Here is a 22233-nt window from a genome sequence, read left to right on the forward strand (position 1 = left end):
AGCTGACGTCCTAATTGCGGCCTACGAGAGACCCTGAGTCAGAGGCACCCAGTCAAGTCAGTCTCAGGTTCTTGATCCAAAGAAACTTGAGACAATAAGTGCTGTTTTGCTAACTTATAGAGTAGCTTTTTCTTTTAATTTTTTAAATGTTTATCCTTGAGAGAGAGAGAGAGCACACACAAGCATGAGCGGGGGAGGGGGAGGGACAGAGAGAGAGAGAGAGAGAGAGAGAGAGAGAGAGAGAGAAAGAGAGAATCCAAAGCAGGCTCCAGGCTCTGAGCTGTCAACACAGAGCCTGACGTGGGGCTTAAACTAATGAGCCATGAGATCATGACCTGAGCCTAAGTTGGACGCTTAACCGACTGAGCCACCCAGGAGCCCCTAGAGTAGCTTTTTAATGTAGCAACAGATAACCAATACATATAGTAACGTGTTCATGTAGCAAATCTATTTGCCTTCCCTTTGTTACCACTGGTTGTCTAGCTTTTGCAAGAGGGGAATTATGTTTAGGTGAGGACACTAAGGCAAACTGTCCCTGAATGCCAGGGAATAATCAAATATAGAATGTTCTCACCTCAAGTTGTTTATGTAAATGTGGATTATAGAAAATGAAGGTAATTAGTTAAAAGACATTTTTTATCTTGTTTTCCCCAAAGAGAGACATAAGAATACAAGTATGATCACAGAAACTCACATTGTACATGCAAACACATATGTGTAAGTATCATATATAGAAAAAAAAACTTAGAATACAAAATTTCTTATAATGATTACCTCTGGATGGCTGGATTACTTTTAGCTTCTTCTTTATGTCGGTATGCTCTACAATAAGCAAATGTTACTTGTATGATAACGAAAAAAACACTATATTCATATATCTGAACAGGCATTCATAACTCAAAAATGAGGGAGAAGTTGGGTTTCTGTTATTAAATAAGCTGACATAAATAAGTAGCTAAGGGTTAGAGACTCCAGAACAAGACTGGTAAGGTTTTGGCTAAACTTCATACTGGTTCTGTGACTGCACCCTTTCAAGTTTCCTCATCTGCAAAACAGGATGATAGTATTACTATTCCTCATAGGGTTGTCACAAGGAATAAATGAGTTAATTCTTATAAAGCACTGAGCATATACTAAGGTGCTATGGAAAGCGTAACTGCTATTATTGTACTGGCAACAGGTTCACATGAAAGGTTAAGAATTTCCTTAGTATAACTGCAGATATTACTCAAAAGCTGAGAACACTAGTGTTTTTTAAAGAGGACCTTTCATATTTATCAACACAAAGTACCTTGACTCAGCTTTAGATGAGACTGGAACTTTCTTCTTTTTCTTTACTTTTTTTTCACTGTTCAATTTGCCATCACGCAATGAAGTATCTTTTTTCTCACTGTTCAATTTGCCATCATGTAATGAAGTATCTTTTTTTTCACTGTTCAATTTGCCATCATGCAATGAAGTATCTGAAGGAAAGTAAGTCAACTGTTCTTTGAGTTTCTTTCTTATTTTCTTCTTAATCTCCTTTGCCATTTCTTCAGCTACTTGAAGTTGGTATGCTTGCATCAGCTCTTCTTCCTCATCTAAATTATTATTTTCTCTTTCTTCATCTGCTTTCTCACTTTTCTGACGAGCAACACCTGGCTGTGACCTGGTTTGTGCTTTCCGATGCATAGAATCCACCTTCTTCCTGGGAGTTGCCGGTTCCATTCCCTGTGCAGTCACCTGGAGTGCTGTTTTTACCTTTTTACTCGCCTTTCCTTGCTTGTCTTCCTCTGCACTGACATCATCTGGATTTTCAGGGGCTGACTGGAGATTCCTTAGTTTGTTTTTAGTGACTGGCATGATCTTCTCTGGGTTATTAGTGTTACTAGCACTTACATCATCACTTTTAGTTTCTTTACTTTTCTGAAGATTGCTTCTAACAGCGTCAAGCTGGGAAAAGAAGACACAATAACAAAGTTTCAGCCGACCACAGTTCAGTTATGTAAAGAGAAAGCACAATGATCGTTGTTCAATGTGTAATCTTGGGAAAGTTATTTCATTTTTCACTTGGACACACTGATACCATTCTAGACCATCTCATTAGCACTATCCTAGTTTATTCTCTCAGCATTCAATTAGTAATTTCTGAGAGTAACTTCAGATAAATGAGGTAATTAACGGGAGAAAAAGTAGTTAATAACTTTTCAGAAGTGAATAAATTGCTCAAACCTCAAATGTTATTTTTCTCTTTGGCAGAATGATGCATACTTTAATTATAAAGTATTTGAGAAATTGCTAAAAGAGGCACAGAGTTAAAGCAATTCAGATTCCCCCTGCAGAAAACACAGGTCATTTATCTTGCTTCATAATTACATTCTAAAGTCAGAAGTCTATAGTTCTAGAATCACCCTACAACTGATTCAAATACATCACTGAAAATCCTGCTAAATATTAAACATTATCAAGTTAAATCAAATCACAGACTAAATACATGTCTATTTATCTTTCTAATTAAAATTACTTAAAATAAGAGATATTTTTACTAGAAAAGGGCTAGAAATCAAAAAGAAATGTTACTAGTAAAAGAATAAATATTCTGAGAAATTTCCCAAGGATAAAAAATAGAAAGGATTAGATCTTTGAGGAAATTAGCAGAAAAAAACCACAACCCACAGGAAAAGACTTCTCCATGGAAGGGTGATTCTGGAGAAGCCACATAAGCCCTGAATCAAGTAACATCAGCAGAAGGAGGGGATTAAGCCTGAGGATGACCAACTGAGGAGCTGGGAAGGACAGCTCTGTCCCCCACCTCCATTTGTGTCAGATGGTGACTTTCACCCAAAGGACAAGCAGGTGAACAGAGAGAGGGACATGCAGCATGCTTCAGGTAGGTACAACTGTCACCATACATACATGGAATCTTACAGTATATAGCCTTTTGTGACTGGTTTCCTTCACTCAGCATAAAGCTTTGGAATTCATTCATGTTGTTGCATTTGTAGTAGTTTATTCCTTTAACTGCTCAGCAGTATTTTATTGCATGGATCTATACTATATTTTGTTTCTCTATATACTAATTAATGAACATTTGAGTTATTTCCAGTTTTGCACTGTTACATGTTTTTTGTTTCTCTTGTATAAGCACCCAAAAATTACTGTGCTATAGAGTAAGTAGATGTTTAACTTTTTTTTTAATGTTTATTTTTGAGGGGGGAGGGGCAGAGAGAGAGGGAGACACAGAATCCGAAGCAGTCTCCAGGCTCTGACAGGCACAGAGCCCTACGAGGGGCTTGATCTCATGAACCGTGAGATTATGACCTGATCCAAAATCAGATGCTTAACCAACTGAGCCACCCAGCCACCCCTAAATATTTAACTTCTTAAATAACTTGCCAAACTGCTTCCCAAAGTGGCTGTAACATTTTGTAGTTCCAAACGCATAAGAGTTCCATTTCCATAATGGCCTTATCAGCATTTACTGTTGTCAATTTTTTTTAGCTATTTAAATATGTGTGTAATGGCATTTCAGTATTGTTTTACATTTTAAGTTTTTTGTTTGTTTGTTTGTTTGTTTGTTTGTTTTTTGACAGAGAGTGCGCAAGCAGGGGAGGAGCAAGGAGAGAGGGAAAGAGAGAATCCCAAGCAGGCTCTGCACTGTCAGCAGAGTACCCTATCATTACTGTTTTAAATTTTATTTCCCTAATTAGCAATGGTATTGAAAATCTTTACACGTGATCTCTTTTTTTTTTTTTAATGTTTTTTATTTTTATTTTTGAGACAAAGAGAGACAGAGCATGAACGGGGGAGGGGCAGAGAGAGAGGGAGACACAGAATCGGAAGCAGGCTCCAGGCTCTGAGCCATCAGCCCAGAGCCCGATGCGGGGCTCGAACTCACGGACTGCGAGATCGTGACCCGAGCCGAAGTCGGACGCTCAACCGACTGAGCCACCTAGGCACCCGCGTGAGCTCTTCTTTAAGTGTTAAAATTTTTTTGCCCATTTTCATTGGGTTATTTTCAAATCATTGAGTTCTAAGAGTTTTCAAATGTTCTACACATAATTTATCAGTATGTTGTTGAAAATATTTTTCTCCATCTGTAGCATATGTTTTCATTTTCTTAGCAATGTCTTGAATTTTCACAAACCCGATTCATATTTTTTTCTTTTATGTTCATGCTTTTGTATGCTGAGAAAATCTATTCATAACTCAACGTTACAATGGTTTTATCCTGTTTCTTCTATAACATATGTAATTTTATCTCTTATGCTTAGGTCTTTGCTCCACTTCTATTTAATTTCTGAACATGATATGATCATAGTTTATAATATTGTATATGGAGATATGTTCCAGCACCATTTTTTGAAAAGGTTATCTTTCTCACTCCTTGGCAATTCTGTCAAGAATCAATTAACCATACACATTTGGGTCTACTTCTAGAACCTATACTGTTGCACTGAATCATATGTCTATCTTTATGACAATAACAGGTTGTCTTGGTTACTACAGCTTTACAATGAGCTTTGAATCAGACAGTCAAATTCTTTCAACTTTGTTCTTCTTTTTAAAAATTGTTTTTAGCTATTCTAGGTCCACTGCTTAAATTTACAAGTAAGTTTTATAATTAGTTTTTCAAATCTTAAAAAAAAAAAAAAACCTACTGGCATTTTGATAAAATTGAATTGAATCAATAAATCAACTTTCAGAGAGTGGATAATAATGTTCTGTCAGTTATTTGACAACGATTCTTCTGATGCATGAACATGAGTATCTATTTGATCTTTGTTTTTAGCAGTTTGGGGGTTATCAGGATGTAACACGCCTTGTACAGTTTTTGATAAATTTATTTTTGTAATATTTATTTACTTTGGAGAGACAGAGAGACAGAGTGTGAGTAGGAGAGGGGCAGAGAGAGAGGGAGACACAGAACTGGAAGCAGGCTCCAGGCTCTGAGCTGTCAGCCCAGAGCCTGATGTGGGGCTCGAACTCATGAACTGTCAGATCATGATCTGAGCTGAAGTCAGATGCTTAACCAAGCCACTCAGGCGCCCCAACTTTGACCTTATATTCTGATAAACCCACTTAATAGTTCTAGTTAGTAGCACTTTTTGTAGGTTTTTGTCACCTGTAAACAGAGACACTCTTACTCCCTTTTCAATCTTTATGCCATCTTTTAAAATAGCATTATTGCATTGGTCAGGGTCACCAGTACAATCGTGAATACTCATGGTGACATAAGCTCAAACTTAGAGTAAAAGCCTTCAACGCAGGTATAGGTTTTTATAGATTCCCCTTATCAAGTTAAGGAAATTCTCTATTCTTTTTGTTTAAGAGTTAACAGAACGGGTGATGAATTCCGTCAAATCCTTTTACTGCATTTATACAGACAATCATATCGTTTTTTATTTAATCTTTTAATGTGATGAATTATATTGACTGATTTTTCTAATACTGAGTGAATGATGTATTCTTGAGATAAACTTTATCTGGTCATGGGGTATTATCCTTTCCATATAACTTAAGATTGGTTTCCTAATATTTTATGGAGTATGTCTGCTCTATGTTCAAAAGGGATACTGGTATAGTTTTCTTGTAATGTCTTTGTGTATCAGGATAATTAACGATTGCCTGCCCAAAGAGTAGAGAAACAGTTGCTCATTTTGTATAGTCTGTAACAGTCTGTACAGAATCATCATTACTTCTCCTCAAATGTTTGGTAAAATTTACCAATGTGGACACCTGAGAAAAGTAGGTAGTTTTCTTTATGGGCAGGTTTTTAACCACAGATTTCATTTTTTAAAGGTGTTCAATATACAGTAAAGTTATCTATGTCTCTTTGAGTCAGCTTTGGTAGTCTGTGTCCTTGAAGTAATTTATGCATTTCATCTAAACTGCTAAATTTATTGTCATAAAATTATTTGAAATATTACGTTATTCTTTTCAGGTAACATCTACAGTGAATACCCTCTTATAGTCCTAATTGGTAACTTGTGTCTTCCCTTTTTCTTAATCGATCTGGTTAGAGGCCATGCAGTCAGACACTCAACTGACTGAGCCACCCAGGCGTCCCTGCAAATTTTTATTTTTAAACTTTATGTCATTGTTTTTGATCTGTCAATGTTGTAAGTCAAATGCCTGTCATTTAAAAAATCTATTTTAGAGTCTACTTTTAAAAATAGGAAGTTTAGAGTCGCCTGGGTGGCTCAGTTGGTTGAGCATCTGGCTCTTGATTTCTGCTCAGGTCATGATCCCAGGGTCATGGGATTGAGTCCCCACATCAGGCTCCATGCTCAGCATGGAGCCTGCTTAAGATTCTCTCTCACCCTCTGCCTCTCTGTCCTGTTCACACTCACACACATGTTCTCCCTCTCTCTCTGGAATAAAAAATTTTAAAAATTAAAAATAAATGTCCAGGAACGTTTATTTGTAGGACCAATAGTTCTATATGTCCTCACTACTTATTTCTTTCATTTTAAGTGTTTTAGCCACTTCTTCTCATGGAAGAATGCTTCAAATTTATCTTCCACATCACTAACTACATTTTTCATTGGTACCAATTCTACTATTTTGGGCTTAAGATATAGTTAAAAAAAAAAACAACTAAAGAAAGAACATGGAAGGTGGTGGTTTTAAATCTCACTTATTCTACTTTTGGTTATATGGCCCTGGCAAACCACTTAACACCTTTGTTAAGTGGTTCTTCTGTTCAGATGTCTATAAAATCTGTCATGTCTATAAAATCTCTCATGTGCAAAGTAAGAGCCTCAATACCTATGTTCCATGATTAACATGAGAATCAGAAACAGCATTTGGAAAATTCTCATCACAGTGCCTAATAGACTGCTGAAAAATAAGGTGAATCTGCCATTATTACGAATTATTACAGCCTTTTCCTTGCTTCCTTTTCTTATTTCAGCCAGCTTCCCTTCCCATGTCAGCCTGCTCTGTACATGAGACTCCTTGCTTTTGTTGTGAAGAGGTCCCATCTCTTCGCACCTTAGTGAAAGAGATCCTACTGGGTTGTGGTTAGGAGAGGAGGTTCCACAGCCAGACTGTTAAGACTGTGAATTCTGTCTGGTTCTACCACTAACTGTGCAAATTTAGGCAAATTATTCAACCTCTGTGATCTAGTTTCCTCATTTATAAATGGAGATAAACCACATCATTTTGTTGTTTGTATTAAAAATGAGTGGATATGCATAAAATGTTTAGAAGTGCTTGAAAGATAGAAAAGCACTGCTATCTAGTAAATAGAAGCAGCTATTCTTCCTCTACTCCTAAAATAAATCATTTCAAAAACATTTTGTTTCCCTCTAAGTCCTCCAGGAATGTCCCCCCTTCTTCTGAGCTGAACAATCTCTTCCTAAGTATTTTTTCCTAGTATACTCATCTCTGAAAAAGAGAGAGAGAGAGAGAGAGAGAGAGAGAGAGAGAGAGAGGGAGAGAGAGAGATTTTAAATGGCCTCCTATGAACTAAAAGAGGCTGGGTAGGTCATGTTTAGTCACCTCACACTTGTGTGTTCCCAATATCTAAACTGGACCATAGGTAAATGGATGTACCTTCTGCCCATTTTCTGGCTGTCCACTTAACTGAGCATTCCAGGCCTAAACAGCATTTGGTTCATACTCACAAAGCCCAGTTCTAATAGTGAGAGAAAATATGAGGTTTCACTTTGACTAAGTCCATAAAAATATCCTCAGTTGTTTCCAGGGTTCTTTCTGCTTTTTTTGAGTACATACCAACTTGCTCAAGGAAAGGGCATATCCCAATAAGCAATGTTCCATCCTCCACATGCCTCTGTTCCCTACCAAACTACATACTGGTACCACCAGAAGAAGCACGTTCTATCTAAGGGCAGCATCCACTACGGGAGACCTAACCTGCCCCATTCTGTCAGTAGTTCTAAACTGATGTGCAGTACTACACAGATGTACTATGAACCCCGTATGTGTGTGCAGCTGATTCTGGCTAATGTCAGTACTTACTTTTGCTTCACTTGAGAATATATACTATTACACTGGTAACTGCCAAAGAGAATATCAGAATGAAGAGAGCACATGACAAAATTCAGAATAGGGTAAAATTTGCTACAAAATACAGGTTATATATATAACTTCTAAAACTCCTGCCAAAGAAACACTATATACCAATTTACCAGAATATGCATGAAGTTATTTGTGTGTGTGTGTGTGTGTGTGTGTGTGCGCGCGCGCATGTGCACAAAACAGATTATGGTCAAAGGAGTAAAAGGTGGGAGTGAAGTAGCTAGACAGGTTTAAAGAGTGACTATTACATTAATTGTGGATACTATTACAGACACTTTATAATACCCTGGAATCAGGTTGCAGTCATTTGTTGATTTGTTTAGTACTATTTGAGTTCTGCATTTTTAATCTCTTCAAACGTACTGCCAAAAAAATTCTATCATTTGAAAGTGCACCTCAAGTACAAAAGGATAATTACGGTCTTAAGGTTCCACTGATTCCTCTTGCTTCTGCTGGGTAGAATCAAATTATCTAGACTGGGTAAGTCTAGATAAGCCACTGAATAGCTGAAGTAAGATAATTACTCCCTAAGTCCTTCACAATGCTGGGTTAAAAATCTTCATTTTCTTTAAAAATGTGTAATACGTGTGGGCACCTGAGTTTGCCCAATCTCTCATCACTCTGTCTACGTTATTCTCATAGGACAGCACTCAAGACTGAACTCAGTACCCCAAGAGTGATGTGGATTTTACTGTAAACTTTATTTTACCACACATTATTGACCATGACATAGCTTTACTGTTGTTAATTTCCAAAGTTCCTCAGAGTTTTAATATGAGAGTCATAATTTCATGCAGAATATAAGTCATCATTACCAAATAACTGATTACTCACTACAATTTTTTCTCCAGATATGCCAGTTTTTTTCTTCAGTTTTTTTCGTTCATGTATAACATCATGGTGGGTCTTAAGCAATTCCTCAAAGCGAACTCTGGTTTTCAGTTTGGCTTCACTCTCCACTACAAATGATAAAGATTCATCATTTTCTGAACAATATTACTATAGCACATATCTGCATTATTATTATGTTAAAGAACACAGTCTTTAGACAACTACTTGAGTTCTTTAGCTACCATAGAAGAAGTGACCAGTCCTTTCTTCTTAAAAAACTTTTCTTTTGGCTATGGTGTCACCACACTCACCTGTATCCCTCTCACCTGTTACTCCCTCTAAAAGTTTCCTTTACTCAGTTAACTTTCTATTTATGATGCACAGTAACATTAAATATTAACATTAAATAGAAATTGAAAACAAAACTATATCTAAATATAATATTGGTTAATGACATTGACTTTATTCATTAATTGGTTAAAGAATCCCTTTAAATAATCCCAACTTTTAGATAAATAAATAAATAAGTAACATGTATTGCATATATAAATTTCATAAAAGTCTTACCAGTGGGCATATCTCAGCTATATGGAGAGCACCAAGTTGTAACGTAAAGCCCTGACTCGATAAGCATCCTATCAAAACAAAGAGAATTTACTTGTAATACGGAATTTGCAAATAAAAATTACAAAACATTCTTCATACAAGATTATGTCATGATTTATCTACTACCTCATAAGATTTATACCAATAAAGCTAAGTTCTCTTCTCTTACTTTAATCTTATGCAAATGACTTAAATACATTCAAATCAGTTTAGGGTCTGAAAAAAGGTAAAGAAAACTGGATCGTATTTGGGTAAAATATATGTTTGAAACAAAAAATTTAAAAAGAATCTTGAAAGCAGTAAATACATATTTTGTATATTAGTGCACTTTTAATAAAAGTGTTGTAAGTAAAAAATAAGCTTTTCAATGTACTTTTAAGAAGCCAAACTCCACCCCAGAATTGACTTTCCCAAGAGCACACACTATTATATTGGTAAAGTATGACTGTGGGTACCATATTAACAGAAAATGAATTTAAACATTTTTGTACCTGCCACTGAAAATGTTGCAACAATAGAGAAGGTTAAGCACAAGCATTCATATCATTCTCCTCAAATAAAAACCTGGATGTGTATTATTACTTATCAAAACCAGGGATAAACTCAGTATACATATTCCTGCATTTCCAATTTTACTTAAAGATGGAGGTATGTGTCCAAAACATATTAATTTCCACCTTAGAGCATAATATTCACACATTTTAAAGAATAAAGTGGAAGATTGTTAAAGAAAAAAAAAGAGAGAAAAATATAATTTGAATTTGCTCAGCAATTATTGGTTGAGGCTCCAGATCCCTGGGGATCCACATTCATGTTCCTCTAATATTAAGGGTATTCTGGACAGAAAAGTCTGAGAAGAAACGCTAAAAAGGAAAGAATGACTACACACATACACCTAATTATGCAGTTTAAATATAACAACTATCTGGTACACAGACAAAATAGATGTCACTAAATCCACACAGTAAAGACTCTTACACTTTACTGATGGGAGCCCGAATGTACTCTTTCTAGTAGATACAGATCTAATAAGTTTGGTCATCCACTTTCCAATCTACCCTAAGTTAGAAAAAAGAGAAGACGCAAAGGCAAGTGCATCAGTAACTGAAACATAAAGCAAATAAGAACCTAATATTTATATATTCCCTGGTCATTCAATACGTAGGAAAACAGCTGAACTATATATATGACTTTGAGTCATTAAGAAAAGGCTTACTTATATTCAGCTTAACCTGTTTTCCCTTAAAAAATTTATGGTATTTTAGACATTTCAGAAAGATAAAATAAAAACGACTGAAGAGGCAGGACAAAGAGTAAAGGATGATTCTTGTGCTTCTGCAAGTAGCATAATTAGGCTAGTAGTATTATTAACTGGAATACAGTACAAGCATAACGGAGAACTTTAAAACCCAAGTCTTGGGATTAGTCTTACAAACAATTAATTGTGACCTTAGGTGTTTGTTTCCTCATTTGTAAAATCAATCTAAAGGTGCACATTCAAAAGGCTGTTGTAAAGGTTAGATGATTTAGAACAATGCCTTAAAAAAAAGCACTGATAAACATCTGTTACGATTGTAACAGATATTTCCTACGGGGACAACACTCAGGTGAGCTTGGTGGGGCATGCTGAGCTGGGGCACTAACCAGCTACAAACGTTGGCTCCACTGTCAGATCCCTAGATTCAAATCCCAGTTCCACCTGCCAGTAAATTAATCTCTGGACCTCAACTTCCTAATCGTTTGAAAGGGAATCATAACTGTAAATTACTCACAAGGTTTTTGTAAAAATGAACTAAGAATATGCATGTAAAATACTTAGCACAATGCCTAGAACATGGCAAGCCCTTTGAAAATGACAGCTATTAGCACTGTATATATAAATCTGTGTTTGTGTATGTATAATCAGATTGTTTGGTAGGCAACAGAATATAGTAATCCAGCAAGGAGAGCCAGTCTGAAGATTTGAGCAAGTTGTGAAGAGTGTCCACTGGATCTGCAGTCTGGAAGTCACGTGTTTGCAAAAATGTTTGTGAATGGGCAGAAATCTGGCAGCCATAGGTGGAGGAATGAATGGAAGGTGAGACCTATAGAAACGTGTGGATAATTATTTCTACAATTCTGCTTCCAACTGTCTTCCCCCACCCCCAAAAGCAGTGACATGAGGCAGTAGCTTTGAGAGACAAAAAGACTGTGGAAAGTTTTTACTTTTTTTTCTTAAGATTGTTTCCATGTTTCCATCACCCTATCCTTTTAAAAATAAATAAATAAGTCATCCTCCACGTTGCAAGCAGAGGAATTTTCTAAAATACAAATATGATGGCATCATTTCTGTTTAAATATCTTCACTAGATTCTGAGGCACCTAGGTGGCTCACTCAGTTGAGCCTCCAACTTCAGCTCAGGTCATAGTCTCGTGGTTCGTGAGTTCGGCCCCACATCTGTGCTGACAGCTCAGAGCCTGGAGCCTGCTTCAGATTCTGTGTCTCCCTCTCTCTCTGCCCCTTCCCCACTCATGCTGTCTCTCTCTAAAAAAAAATAAACATTACAAAATTTTTTTTTAAATCTCTTCACTAGATTCCAATCACCCACTGGAAAAAATAGTAAGTCCTTACCACCGGGGTTCAAGGCTACTTATAAGATGACTCCCTGCCCTTTTTTTTTTAAACCTCTCTTTCTCCAGCCACATTTCCATACACATTTTGAACTCTAGCCACGTGCAACTACTTACAAGCCTTCAATCATGCCAAATTCCTTCTTGCCTTTGTACCATTACACGTACACCCCTCTCTCCTAAGAAATGACTTTCTTCTTTTGTCTAGGAAACTCCTAACTATCCTTTAACACTAAATGCAAATGGTATCTTTTCTGGGAGCTCTCTAACCTAAAGGGGCAGTTAAATACTTCTCTGTGATCCCACAGTGCCTTGAGCTTTACACCTTCCTCTCTACCTCAGCCCTTTATTTCCACCTTGGTAAAACGTTCTATGACCCAAGAAATTAAAATGGCACCTACTTTATTGTAAGGAGAAAAGGAAATAGTGAAAAGCAAAGTGATCAGCACAGTGGCTGACACATTGTAGGTGCTCAATAAAATTATGTCTATTATTATAGTACTAAAAATAATTGTGCCATAAATAAAATACATCAAGTGAATTACAAGTTCACATTATTTACTATCAGTAGTACAATGTATAGCTGCATAGACACTAATATTACTTAATACAGCGTATACATAACAGAAATAATCACCTCCAAACATTAATGTGCTTGAATGAATGACTAATATTTGATTAGTAACATCACTGGCAAAAATTAAGGGACAAATTTAAAATGGTATCTCTGGCCCTCATATATACCATTATTTTAAAGCTTCTCCCTCACAAATCCCTTTATAGGAGCTAAGAAATACTAAATTTTGCTATTTATATATGAGATGCAGTACATTTCATCTCATATTTCCTTTTCTCTAAACATCTGATTATTGGCCAATACATGTGTAAAGACCATGGGGAGAAGAAGCAGAGGCTTGAATAATTTACCCTTTAACTGAATTTTATAGCACAGGAAAAAAAAAGAATCCAAAAAAAAAAAAAAACCCTGTATGCATAATTCAACTAATAAATGAAGACAGCCTCCATAAATAAACAAGATAAACAAATAAACCAAGCACGGTTTTAAAAAAAGTTTGGTATTTGTATTTTTCAGATATTTTTTAAAAACTTCCCAGAGTTCTCACAACGGGCAATCTTCCTCCTGAAAGCCCAATCAGTAACAGCAATAGTTAAAGCAACAGGTGAGAAAATTGTTAGCATCCTTTTCTCAAAACGTGAAAGCCATATACCCCAGTGAGTAGATGTTCTCACAGTAATGCTGAAATGCAGCACAACCATTCGTAGCGATTCTAAAGAGTGTACTTTTCACATACATATCAAAATGACCCTTTTCTTATAAACGTAACACACTGACCACCTTTTCTCAGATGTAATTAAGGCATTTCACCGGTTCGAGATTCAGCACCAAGCTGACACCCTAAAAGGAAACAGACACCCTAAAAGGAAATAAACATCCTTAGTGCGCATCTGACTTAAATGCTTTTAAGCCAGAATCCGGAGTAGCAAAGCCAAAGACTGCATTCCCTCCACGCTGGCTCAGGACACCACACTGGGCGGGCCCGGGATGGGAGCCCAGGGATGGGAGCCCAGGGATGGGAGCCCAGGGAAGGGAACGGGAAAGTACTTAGAGGTATTCATCAGAAACTACATCCCAAGGCTCCGCGTCACTTGGCGGGTCAGCCTGCGATGGCGCAGTGCCGCCCCCGCGCTCTCGGACTCAAGCAGTCCCCCAAGTCGCGGCCCCCGGAGAAGGCCGAGGCAGGCCCAGGGCCCGGCCCGGGCTCCCGCCACCAGCAGGCCTGCAGCGTACTCACAGAGAACTGAGCTCAGAGCGGCCGACGGCCCGTTCCCCCCGGGCGGACACTGAGACGGTGCGAAGCTGCCTACCGCGCCGGGCGGGGCGGGGCGGGGCGGGGCAGTCACGGGACGCCCCCGCAGCCACCCAGCAACCAGCCAGCCACTCCGGCTCGTAGAGCCGACTAGGTGCCGCAGTGTGGGCGGCGCGCCGCCTGCTGACGTCAGCGCCTGCCTACGCCGCCGTTCCCACGACAACCGATGCGGCCCGAGCTCCGGGACTGGACCGCTGCCCAACTTAGACTCCGGTCCGCGGCCCCGCCCCCGCGCCGCCTACGCCGGGGCCCCGAGCTGCTGCAATGCGGCGCCTGTGGACGCGGTGCGCGCGCGCCGGCCCGCGGGCCTTCAGACTACGGCCGGGCACGCGCTCCGGTGATCGCGCGCCGGATTCCTCGTGCCCGTGCGGAAAGCGCGAGGCCGCGGCCCTCCGAAGAGAAAGAAATGCCCGGCCGAGAAGCCCTAAGGGGCGCAAGGAAGGGTCTGAACCCATTTGGTCGTCACGCCTGAAAAAGCGTTTTGTCCCTCAAAACCGTAGCCATCGCTGGAGCAAAACGAGAGGGGGCAGGGATAGACAGGGAGGCAGTCGTGGAGCCCTCCGAGGCGAGAAGCATGAATGAAGGAAAGCAACAGGCACGTCACCGCCCTACCGATCGCGCCCACAAAATGAAACATCCTTTTAAGCGTGGAGAATAGAGTTGTGCTACAGACCAGATATTAAGGAAACAAATTTCCATGATTCGTCTGGCGCGGTGTTATGTCGCCATGTGTTTAAAGCAGAACAAAAAGAAAACCCTCATCTTTTTCCACGCCAAGTGCCCCCTCCCACTTTCTAATTTCTGCCAGAGGCGCCATTTTTAGCTCCGAGTCACCAGGGATGGAAAAATACTAGTCAGGCCCCTCCCCAGCTCTTGAATTTTTTGCAGTTTGTAGTCATGCTCTATGCCATAACCTGTTGCTTAGTTTGCAAAGTGAGAGTGTTCTGCATATTTCTTTGGGGGCCAGCTTTTCCATTTATATTAGAACCACCACACGTTACAAAGCACATCTCATTTGTTTCTCCCAAACGCTGTGAGAAGGCAGTGAAAAAAATTCCCATCTGAGGCATCTCAAAATGAACTGTTCAACTTTCTATTGAAAACCTATTACCCTCGGGGCGCCTAGGTGGCTCAGTTGGTTGAGCTTCCGACTATGGCTCAGGTCATCATCTCGCAGCTCGTGAGTTCAAGACCCGTATCAGGCTCTGTGCTGACAGCCTGCAGCCTGCTTCAGATTCTGTCTCCCTCTCTCTCTGCCCCCACCCACTCGCATTCGTCTCTGTCTCTCTCAAAATAAATAAACACCAATAAATAAATAAATAAGTAAATAAATAAAATCTATTACCCTTTCTGGATTTCTATCTTGGTTTCAATCACCACTGTCCTCCCAGTTTTCCAAATACCTGCAGAGCATCCTAAATGCCTCTTACACCAAATTATGTCTGCTCTGCTTTTTTAACACTCCCAGTGTATAGCCTATCCATCCTGACTCCCACTGCTTTGTGCCAGCCTTCCTCACTTCTCACGGAGATTATTGTGGGAGGGCGTCTTTACCAGTCCCCTGACTCCAGTTTTGATTCCAGAACGCCATCCTCCATACTGCTACCAGAATGACCTCACTAAAATTATAAATGTGATAATGCCACTGTCCTGAAAATTCCTCAAGGACTAGCTGTAGGAGAAAATGTAGTCGCTTTACTTAAACTATAAGACACTCCGTTTGCCTGACTAGTTTCCTCTCTCATTGCCTTCTTTCAATGTTATGCTTCAGCAATATTGAATTCATGTGTACCATGCAAAACAATCCATACCCTCATGTCCCCATTCTTGTGCATATTGTCTTCTCTCCCTGAAAAATCTCTTCTTGTAAACTCCTACTCCCCCACATCTCACCTCAAATGTTGTCCATACTTTGAATCCACTTAGCTATTTTTTCCCCTAGCTCCCTCTGCTAGAGAGATGTAAGGAACAATGATACCTTAGAAGCAATGAGCACATAGTGCCTATTTCTTGGTTTTTAAACACCATTCTCTATTTAAAGGAACTAGAGCCTCTTGGGGAAATGGCTTATTCAGAACAGGAGCAGGGGAAGTGTAACACGAGCCTGGAAAATTTTTTTACACCAGAAATTAAAGAGTTTTTACAGAATAATGGAACATATGAAAGGGACTCAGAAACCAGCTTGAAGGAGCCCCCCATCAGCAACATCTGGGGCAATCTGAGCACCACTTTAATAATATTAATAGGTTATGATCTGCTGAATAAAATAGGAATACTTGAGTCTATACTGAAATAAGTACATGAATATTTTTAAATGAGCATAAAGAAACGTCCTTCCTTATCTTAGATGGCCAACTAATAAATGTAGAAGGAATGATGTAGGTAGATATATCATCATTTGGCAACTATTATAGTAACAACTGATTCAGCCAAGAATCATCAATGTATGCTAATACCAGAGGGTGAGAATTTTAAGAGGAACATTATAGTCTTAAAGTATCTTCTGACCAAATACTAATTACAAAGGGAAAAATAGGAACTTGACCGTACAGAAATCTGGCACCGGTGACCAACGTTACCATCTGTAATAGGACAGATCAGCATTGTAAGCCACCTGGTAAAGACACTTAGAACACACTTTTGTGATATTCCTGCCAAAAATGTACAACCTGAATCTAATCGTGAGGAAAGATCAGACAACCACAAATTGAGGAACATTTTACAAAATCATAGGTCTTTACTATCCAAAAGTTTGTCAAGGTCATGAAAGACAAAAGAACTAAAGAACTTTTTCAGGTTGTAGGAGACTGAAGAGGCATGACAACTAAGTGGAACATACGATTCTGTATTGTATCCTTTTTCTGTAAGGATATTATTGGGACAATTGACAAAATTTGAATGGGATCTGTGGACTAGATAGTATTTTAACAATGTTAATTTCCTGATTTTGATGACTACAGTCTGGTAATATAGGAGATACTTTGTTTCTAGAAAATGCACACTGAATTATTTAAAAGTAATGAAGCTTCATATCTGTAACTTACTCAAATGGTTCAGAAAAAAGTATATATAAATAAGTAAGTAAAATATGAGTATGTGTAGAGACAGAGAAGGATAAAGCAAATGTAATATGTCAACAATTGGAAGATTTGGGCAAAGATAGAAGTTGTTTGTACTATCCCTGCAATATTTTCTGTAAGTTTGAAAGTATTTTAAAATAAAAAATGTTGTAAAGGTACTGAGATTTCTGGCTTAAGTAACTGGATGGAAAATGGCTAATTAATTAACAGTGGAAAGGCAGGAAGAGCAGGTATAAAGGAAAAGATAGTTTCAGTGGGATATATCCAGTAGACAATTGAATATATAGTAAATATAAAAATGAGCCCCATTCAAACTGGAGAAAGCAGATATGTTGCTTTCCCTCATTAGCTCAGAGCACCAGACTGAGTTCCTACTGGTACTAGGAGAGGCAAGCAATCAAGAGTAGTAGCGCCAACTATTCATGAAATTGGCCAACTATTCATGAAATAGATTTAGGGCATTCAAAACATTTAATAAATATAAAATAGCAAATTTATTGAATAAGACCTAAGTATGGTTGATAGACAAAATGTTTATCCCCTCTACAAAATATCCATTAACCAATCGAAAGAGATGTTGGCGTTACTGCTTGTACTGCATTGCTAGGTCTACCATACAAAGTACCATAGACTGGTTGGCCTAAGCAACAGAAATTTATTTCCTCACAATTCTGGAGATTAGAAGTCCAAGATCAAGATGTTGGCAGGGTTAGTTTCTTCAGAGGCCTCTCTCCTACCTCGTCCTTTTGTCTTCCCATAGTCTTCCCTCTGTACCTGAGTCCTAATCTTCTCTTCTTAGAAGGACATCAGTTATATTGGATTAGGGCCCACCCTAATGACCTAATTTCAGTGTAATTACTTCTTTAAAAATCCTATGTCTAAATATAGTGACATTCTGAAGTGCTAGGGTTTAGGATTTCAACGGATGCATTTTGGGGGCAAAAATTCAGCCTGCAACACTGCGGGTGTTATTGTGCTGGAAGTACAACAGAATGCAAAGATGGGACCTGTTTGGATTCTCGAACAAACTGTCTAGATAAAGATGTTTCAGGCAATCAGAGATTTTTCAGTATAGGCTGAGTTTGAGATGATATTAAGGAATTTTTATGTCTTTATAAAGGAAATAATGACAGTGTAGTTATGTAAGAATAAGCTGTTCTTAAGTCAATAGAATAGAATGACAAGATGTCTAAAATTTGCTTTAAAATATTCCAGAATGAAAAAAAAAAAACCGGTAAGGGAAAGATAACACATATATACCTAAATTTTGATGGTCATTGAAGCTGGCTGGTAGGTACCTGGTATTTCACTATACTTTTTCTTTGTGTGTTTGGAAGTTTTGTAATACGCCGTCAAAACAAAAGTAGGAAAACTCATAGAGAATTTGAAAGACATAGAACCACAGAGAAAAAGGAAAAAATATTCAGTACTACTTCTTAAAGAGAATCCCAATTAGCTTTTTAAGGCAATTTTGTTTTCAGTCTGCTTTCCATGCATATTTTAATTTTGGTCATATTGTATACAATACGCTTATTTCTGTTTTTTGAATTAACATTATGTTATACTTTCATTTCCATACTATTGTATATGCCATGTAAACTTCATTAAAATTTTTAAGCTTGTTAATAATGTTTGTGTGTACTCATAGTAACAATTCAAACAATCATCCAGACATTTATAATGCAGAAACTGAAACCCTGTCATATGATAATCACTGGTAATAGTCTTTTATACCTTACTCCTTTCCTTCATGTATATACTAAATATACCAAGTTTAAAAAAAAACAAAAAACTTCATACTATCAACTTTGTCCTGATGCCTTGTTTAGTCTTTACCATGTATCACCATCCTAGAAGACTTTTTTTAAATGCCAGTAACATGCATCTATACATTCATTTTAATGGCTTCATACTCTATCAGTTTTATTCCAGTGTTGCCTTATCAATTATAATAAGAATGCCAAATATAATGGGTTTTTTTTGAATTAAAAGAGCTTTCATATAAGAGTCTCACATTATCACTAAATTTATTCCTCAGTATTTTATATATGTTTGGTATTATTTTGAATTCATTAACTTCTCTCGCTTCATTTGCTAACTGGTGATTGCACATTTTCCTACTTTTCCTCTTTTCTAGGTCTCTTTTGCTAGTTTTTGTTCATTTCCTTAACCTCTTGGTATTGGAATATCCCAGAACTAACCTCTTGAAACTTTTCTCTATCCACATGTACTCACTTGGTGATCTCTTCCAGTCTCTATAGTCCCCTGGTCATACAGTCTACTTCCACACATGTCTCCCTAGCCCATTCCTCTCTCCTGAACTTCAGACTCATACATCCAACTGCATACTGAATATCTCCACTTAGATGTCTAATACACATGTCACGCTTACTAAACTCCTAATCACCACTTGAATATCAATGCCTCTCTTGAGGCTTTCTCCATTTTGTGTAATGGTAACTCCGTTTTTTTTTTTTTCCAGTTACTGACGCTAAACATCAAACACCTTGGAGTACTCTTGACTTTTCTCATTTTATTATACCCCATATACAACCAATCAGATTAATATTGATTTGAACCCAAATCCCACATAAGAGAGGCTATATTTATAATTTGGAAGGGAAAGTTTTCTTCTACTCAAACTTTAGCCCAGACCAGCCTCCTGGTCTTCCTTTGTTGGTGTAGTCTCTTGAGGGTCACAGTTTTAGTCAAAGGTCTTAATGCCCACACTGAACAAGAGCTCATATTCTATGTTTTGGTAGGCCAATCCACTGTGGGACTACATTTAGGGAATCAGCAAATACCTCTAGTGTAGGATTACCTGTGAGTAGTCCCTGCTTACCATTTTGTTTCACTTTTTTTTCTCTTTGGGCCCCTAAGAAACTTCCTTTGCTTTTCAGAGAGTTCAGTTAGGCAATTTGGTTGGCATTTCTAGCTGATTTTCAGAATTTTTTTTTTTCTGACGAGTATCTCTTTGACATATTGGGTAAAAAAGGATTCCTTCTCTCTCAACTCTTAATACATATTACAGGGTATGTATGGGTTAATAGTGATTGCCTTGTAATAGTGATTGCCATTCAAATTCAGCAATTAGATTATATGAATTACTGAAATAATTGAGCTTTCTTTACAAACTTTCTGTGAAGAGACTTGCTAATAAAACTTGGTGAGCCCGTAGATGTGGGTTAGGTCAGAATTCATGGAACTTCCCACAATGTATAAAGCTATTTATAGATTTATTATATATATATGAATATTGTTTTGTTAGGAAAAGTGTTTTGATTTAGGTCTCATAAGGCCTCATGAATAACAGGAACTGCAGCAGAGATAAAGGAAAACAACAAAAATTCATCAAATGCTCAATTTGGGTCTCTCAAGCAATGAACACTAGATGGCAGCAAATCAACATTTGTCATTACCAGGGCCTGAAAGATCCCAGTTTAAAGACATGGCCTTATTACATCTTATTATGCATCCATTTGTAATCCAAACCATTTAATTTACTGATGTTTAATCTACTAATTTGAATTTATAATAGTAAGATATATTTGACACCTGGACTGAAAAATGTAGTTTCTTGATTAATAAATATAGTATACAGAATGGTGCCCATACCATCAGAAGTCTGTCCAGCAACACTTCCAAGAATCCACTCTCTCAAGACCACTCTCTACACAGCTCATCTTTTGTCTATGATGTGAGGTCCTGTGGTTGGACAAAAGGTACATGTCAGACACTCATTCCTGTTCCTGTGTTGTAAGCCTCTTGTGCCTGTTAATGCTTAAATTTTCATCTTATCATTTAAATGATATCTGTTTATTAGATTGAGAACTAGCTTCACGTTTCTTACAAAGTGTGAAAATAGAGGCTTCCCAAGCTTTATGATGAGTAATTACCAGGCCTCCTTCTCTAGGGACTCAGGTTAGATATTTCTACCATGAGTGAGAAGGGACTTTACTTGCTTTCACATTTAAGGTTATCTTTGTATAATCAGCATGTCAAATTAAAAAATATGTAATTTGGGTGTATAATTTAGCTTCATGTGCCCATTTTTTCTCTCCATACCTGAGATCATTTATAATTTTATGTCTTTTGAAATGTTTAGAATAAATTATTATTAACAGAAGACATTAATAATACAGAAAGAAGGGGAAAATGACAAGGAAGTAGTTCACCACTTCCTTCTCCAAGTGCTGGTCCGAAGAGTGCAGCAATTCACAATTCCCGTTTCTCTGCAGTTTCGCTATCCAGGGTTTCATTTACCCGCTGCACACCCAGGGTTTGGAAGCAGATGATCCTCCTTAGGAGAATCAGCAGAAGGTCAATAGTACCCTAGCTCTATGTCACAATATGTCACAATGTCATTTGCCTCCTGTCATCTCTGCACATAAGCATTTTATCATCTCACATTATCACAAAAAGGGTGAGTACAGTGCAATAGATATTTGGAGAGATCACAGTCATGTAACTTTTATTACAGTATAATTGTTCTATATTATTGTTCACTATTGCTGTTAATCTCTTAGTGTGCCTACGTTATAACCTAAACTTTTTCATAGGTGTGTATGTGTAGGAAAAAACAGTATATATTGGGTTTGGTACTAGCTGCAGCTTCAGGCATCCCTGGGGGGGGGTGGCGGGGGGGCGGAAGGAGGGCCTTGGAACACATTCTCCTTGGATAAAGGAGGACTACTAAATCCCCTTAAGCAGGGGCGCCTGGGTGATTTAGTTGGTTGATTGTCAGACTTCAGCTCAGGTCATGATCTCGCAGTTTGTGAGTTCCAGCTCCGCATTGGGCCCTGCACTGACAGCCTGGAGCCTGCTCCAGATTTTGTGTCTCCCTCTCTCTCTGCCCCCCCTCGCTCATGCTCTGTCTCTCAAAAATAAATAAAAACATAAAAAAAAACATCTTTTTTAAAGCCCTTTAAACAGTTTCTGGTTTTGTTTCTTCTGGTGTTTACCTCCGTATCTCTTAACATTATTGCTAAATTCATCAGTTTTAAGTATTGCCTTAATGTACTGCTAAAGGAGATGAATGAACTCATTTGTATCACCTTCTGTATTCCTTCCCCATCTCTTCCCAATAAAGTCATGTGAGGAGGCAGAAGACTACAGTAGAGAAGAGCACACTCTGGAATCCCATTTCTGCCCCTTGCAAGCTGTGTGAACTTAGGCAAGTGAATCCGTCCCTC

General features: G+C 38.1%; 1 protein-coding gene across 8 annotated transcripts in view; it reads right to left on the reverse strand.

The window, feature by feature from the left end:
- The window catches only part of AHI1 (Abelson helper integration site 1), a 219674-nt gene that overhangs the window by 191852 nt on the left and 5589 nt on the right, over positions 1-22233 (reverse strand). For 6 of the 8 annotated variants that reach the window (XR_007152153.1, XM_047858616.1, XM_047858618.1 and 3 more), the window contains exons 1-5: positions 13887-14046; positions 9424-9491; positions 8860-8984; positions 1292-1932; positions 775-822 (exon numbers count right to left, since the gene is read on the reverse strand). Coding sequence is in view for 7 of the 8 variants with exons in the window: in XM_047858616.1 (XP_047714572.1) it covers positions 775-822; positions 1292-1932; positions 8860-8984; positions 9424-9433 (824 nt within the window). In the remaining variant the exon portion in view is untranslated. Of the gene's footprint in view, positions 1-774; positions 823-1291; positions 1933-8859; positions 8985-9423; positions 9492-13886; positions 14047-20656; positions 20747-22233 lie in introns of those variants that run through there. The other 2 variants (XM_047858614.1, XM_047858617.1) reach the window with 2 other exon arrangements.

The sequence above is a fragment of the Prionailurus viverrinus genome, chromosome B2 (genome assembly GCF_022837055.1).
Source record: "Prionailurus viverrinus isolate Anna chromosome B2, UM_Priviv_1.0, whole genome shotgun sequence".
NCBI lineage: Eukaryota > Metazoa > Chordata > Mammalia > Carnivora > Felidae > Prionailurus > Prionailurus viverrinus.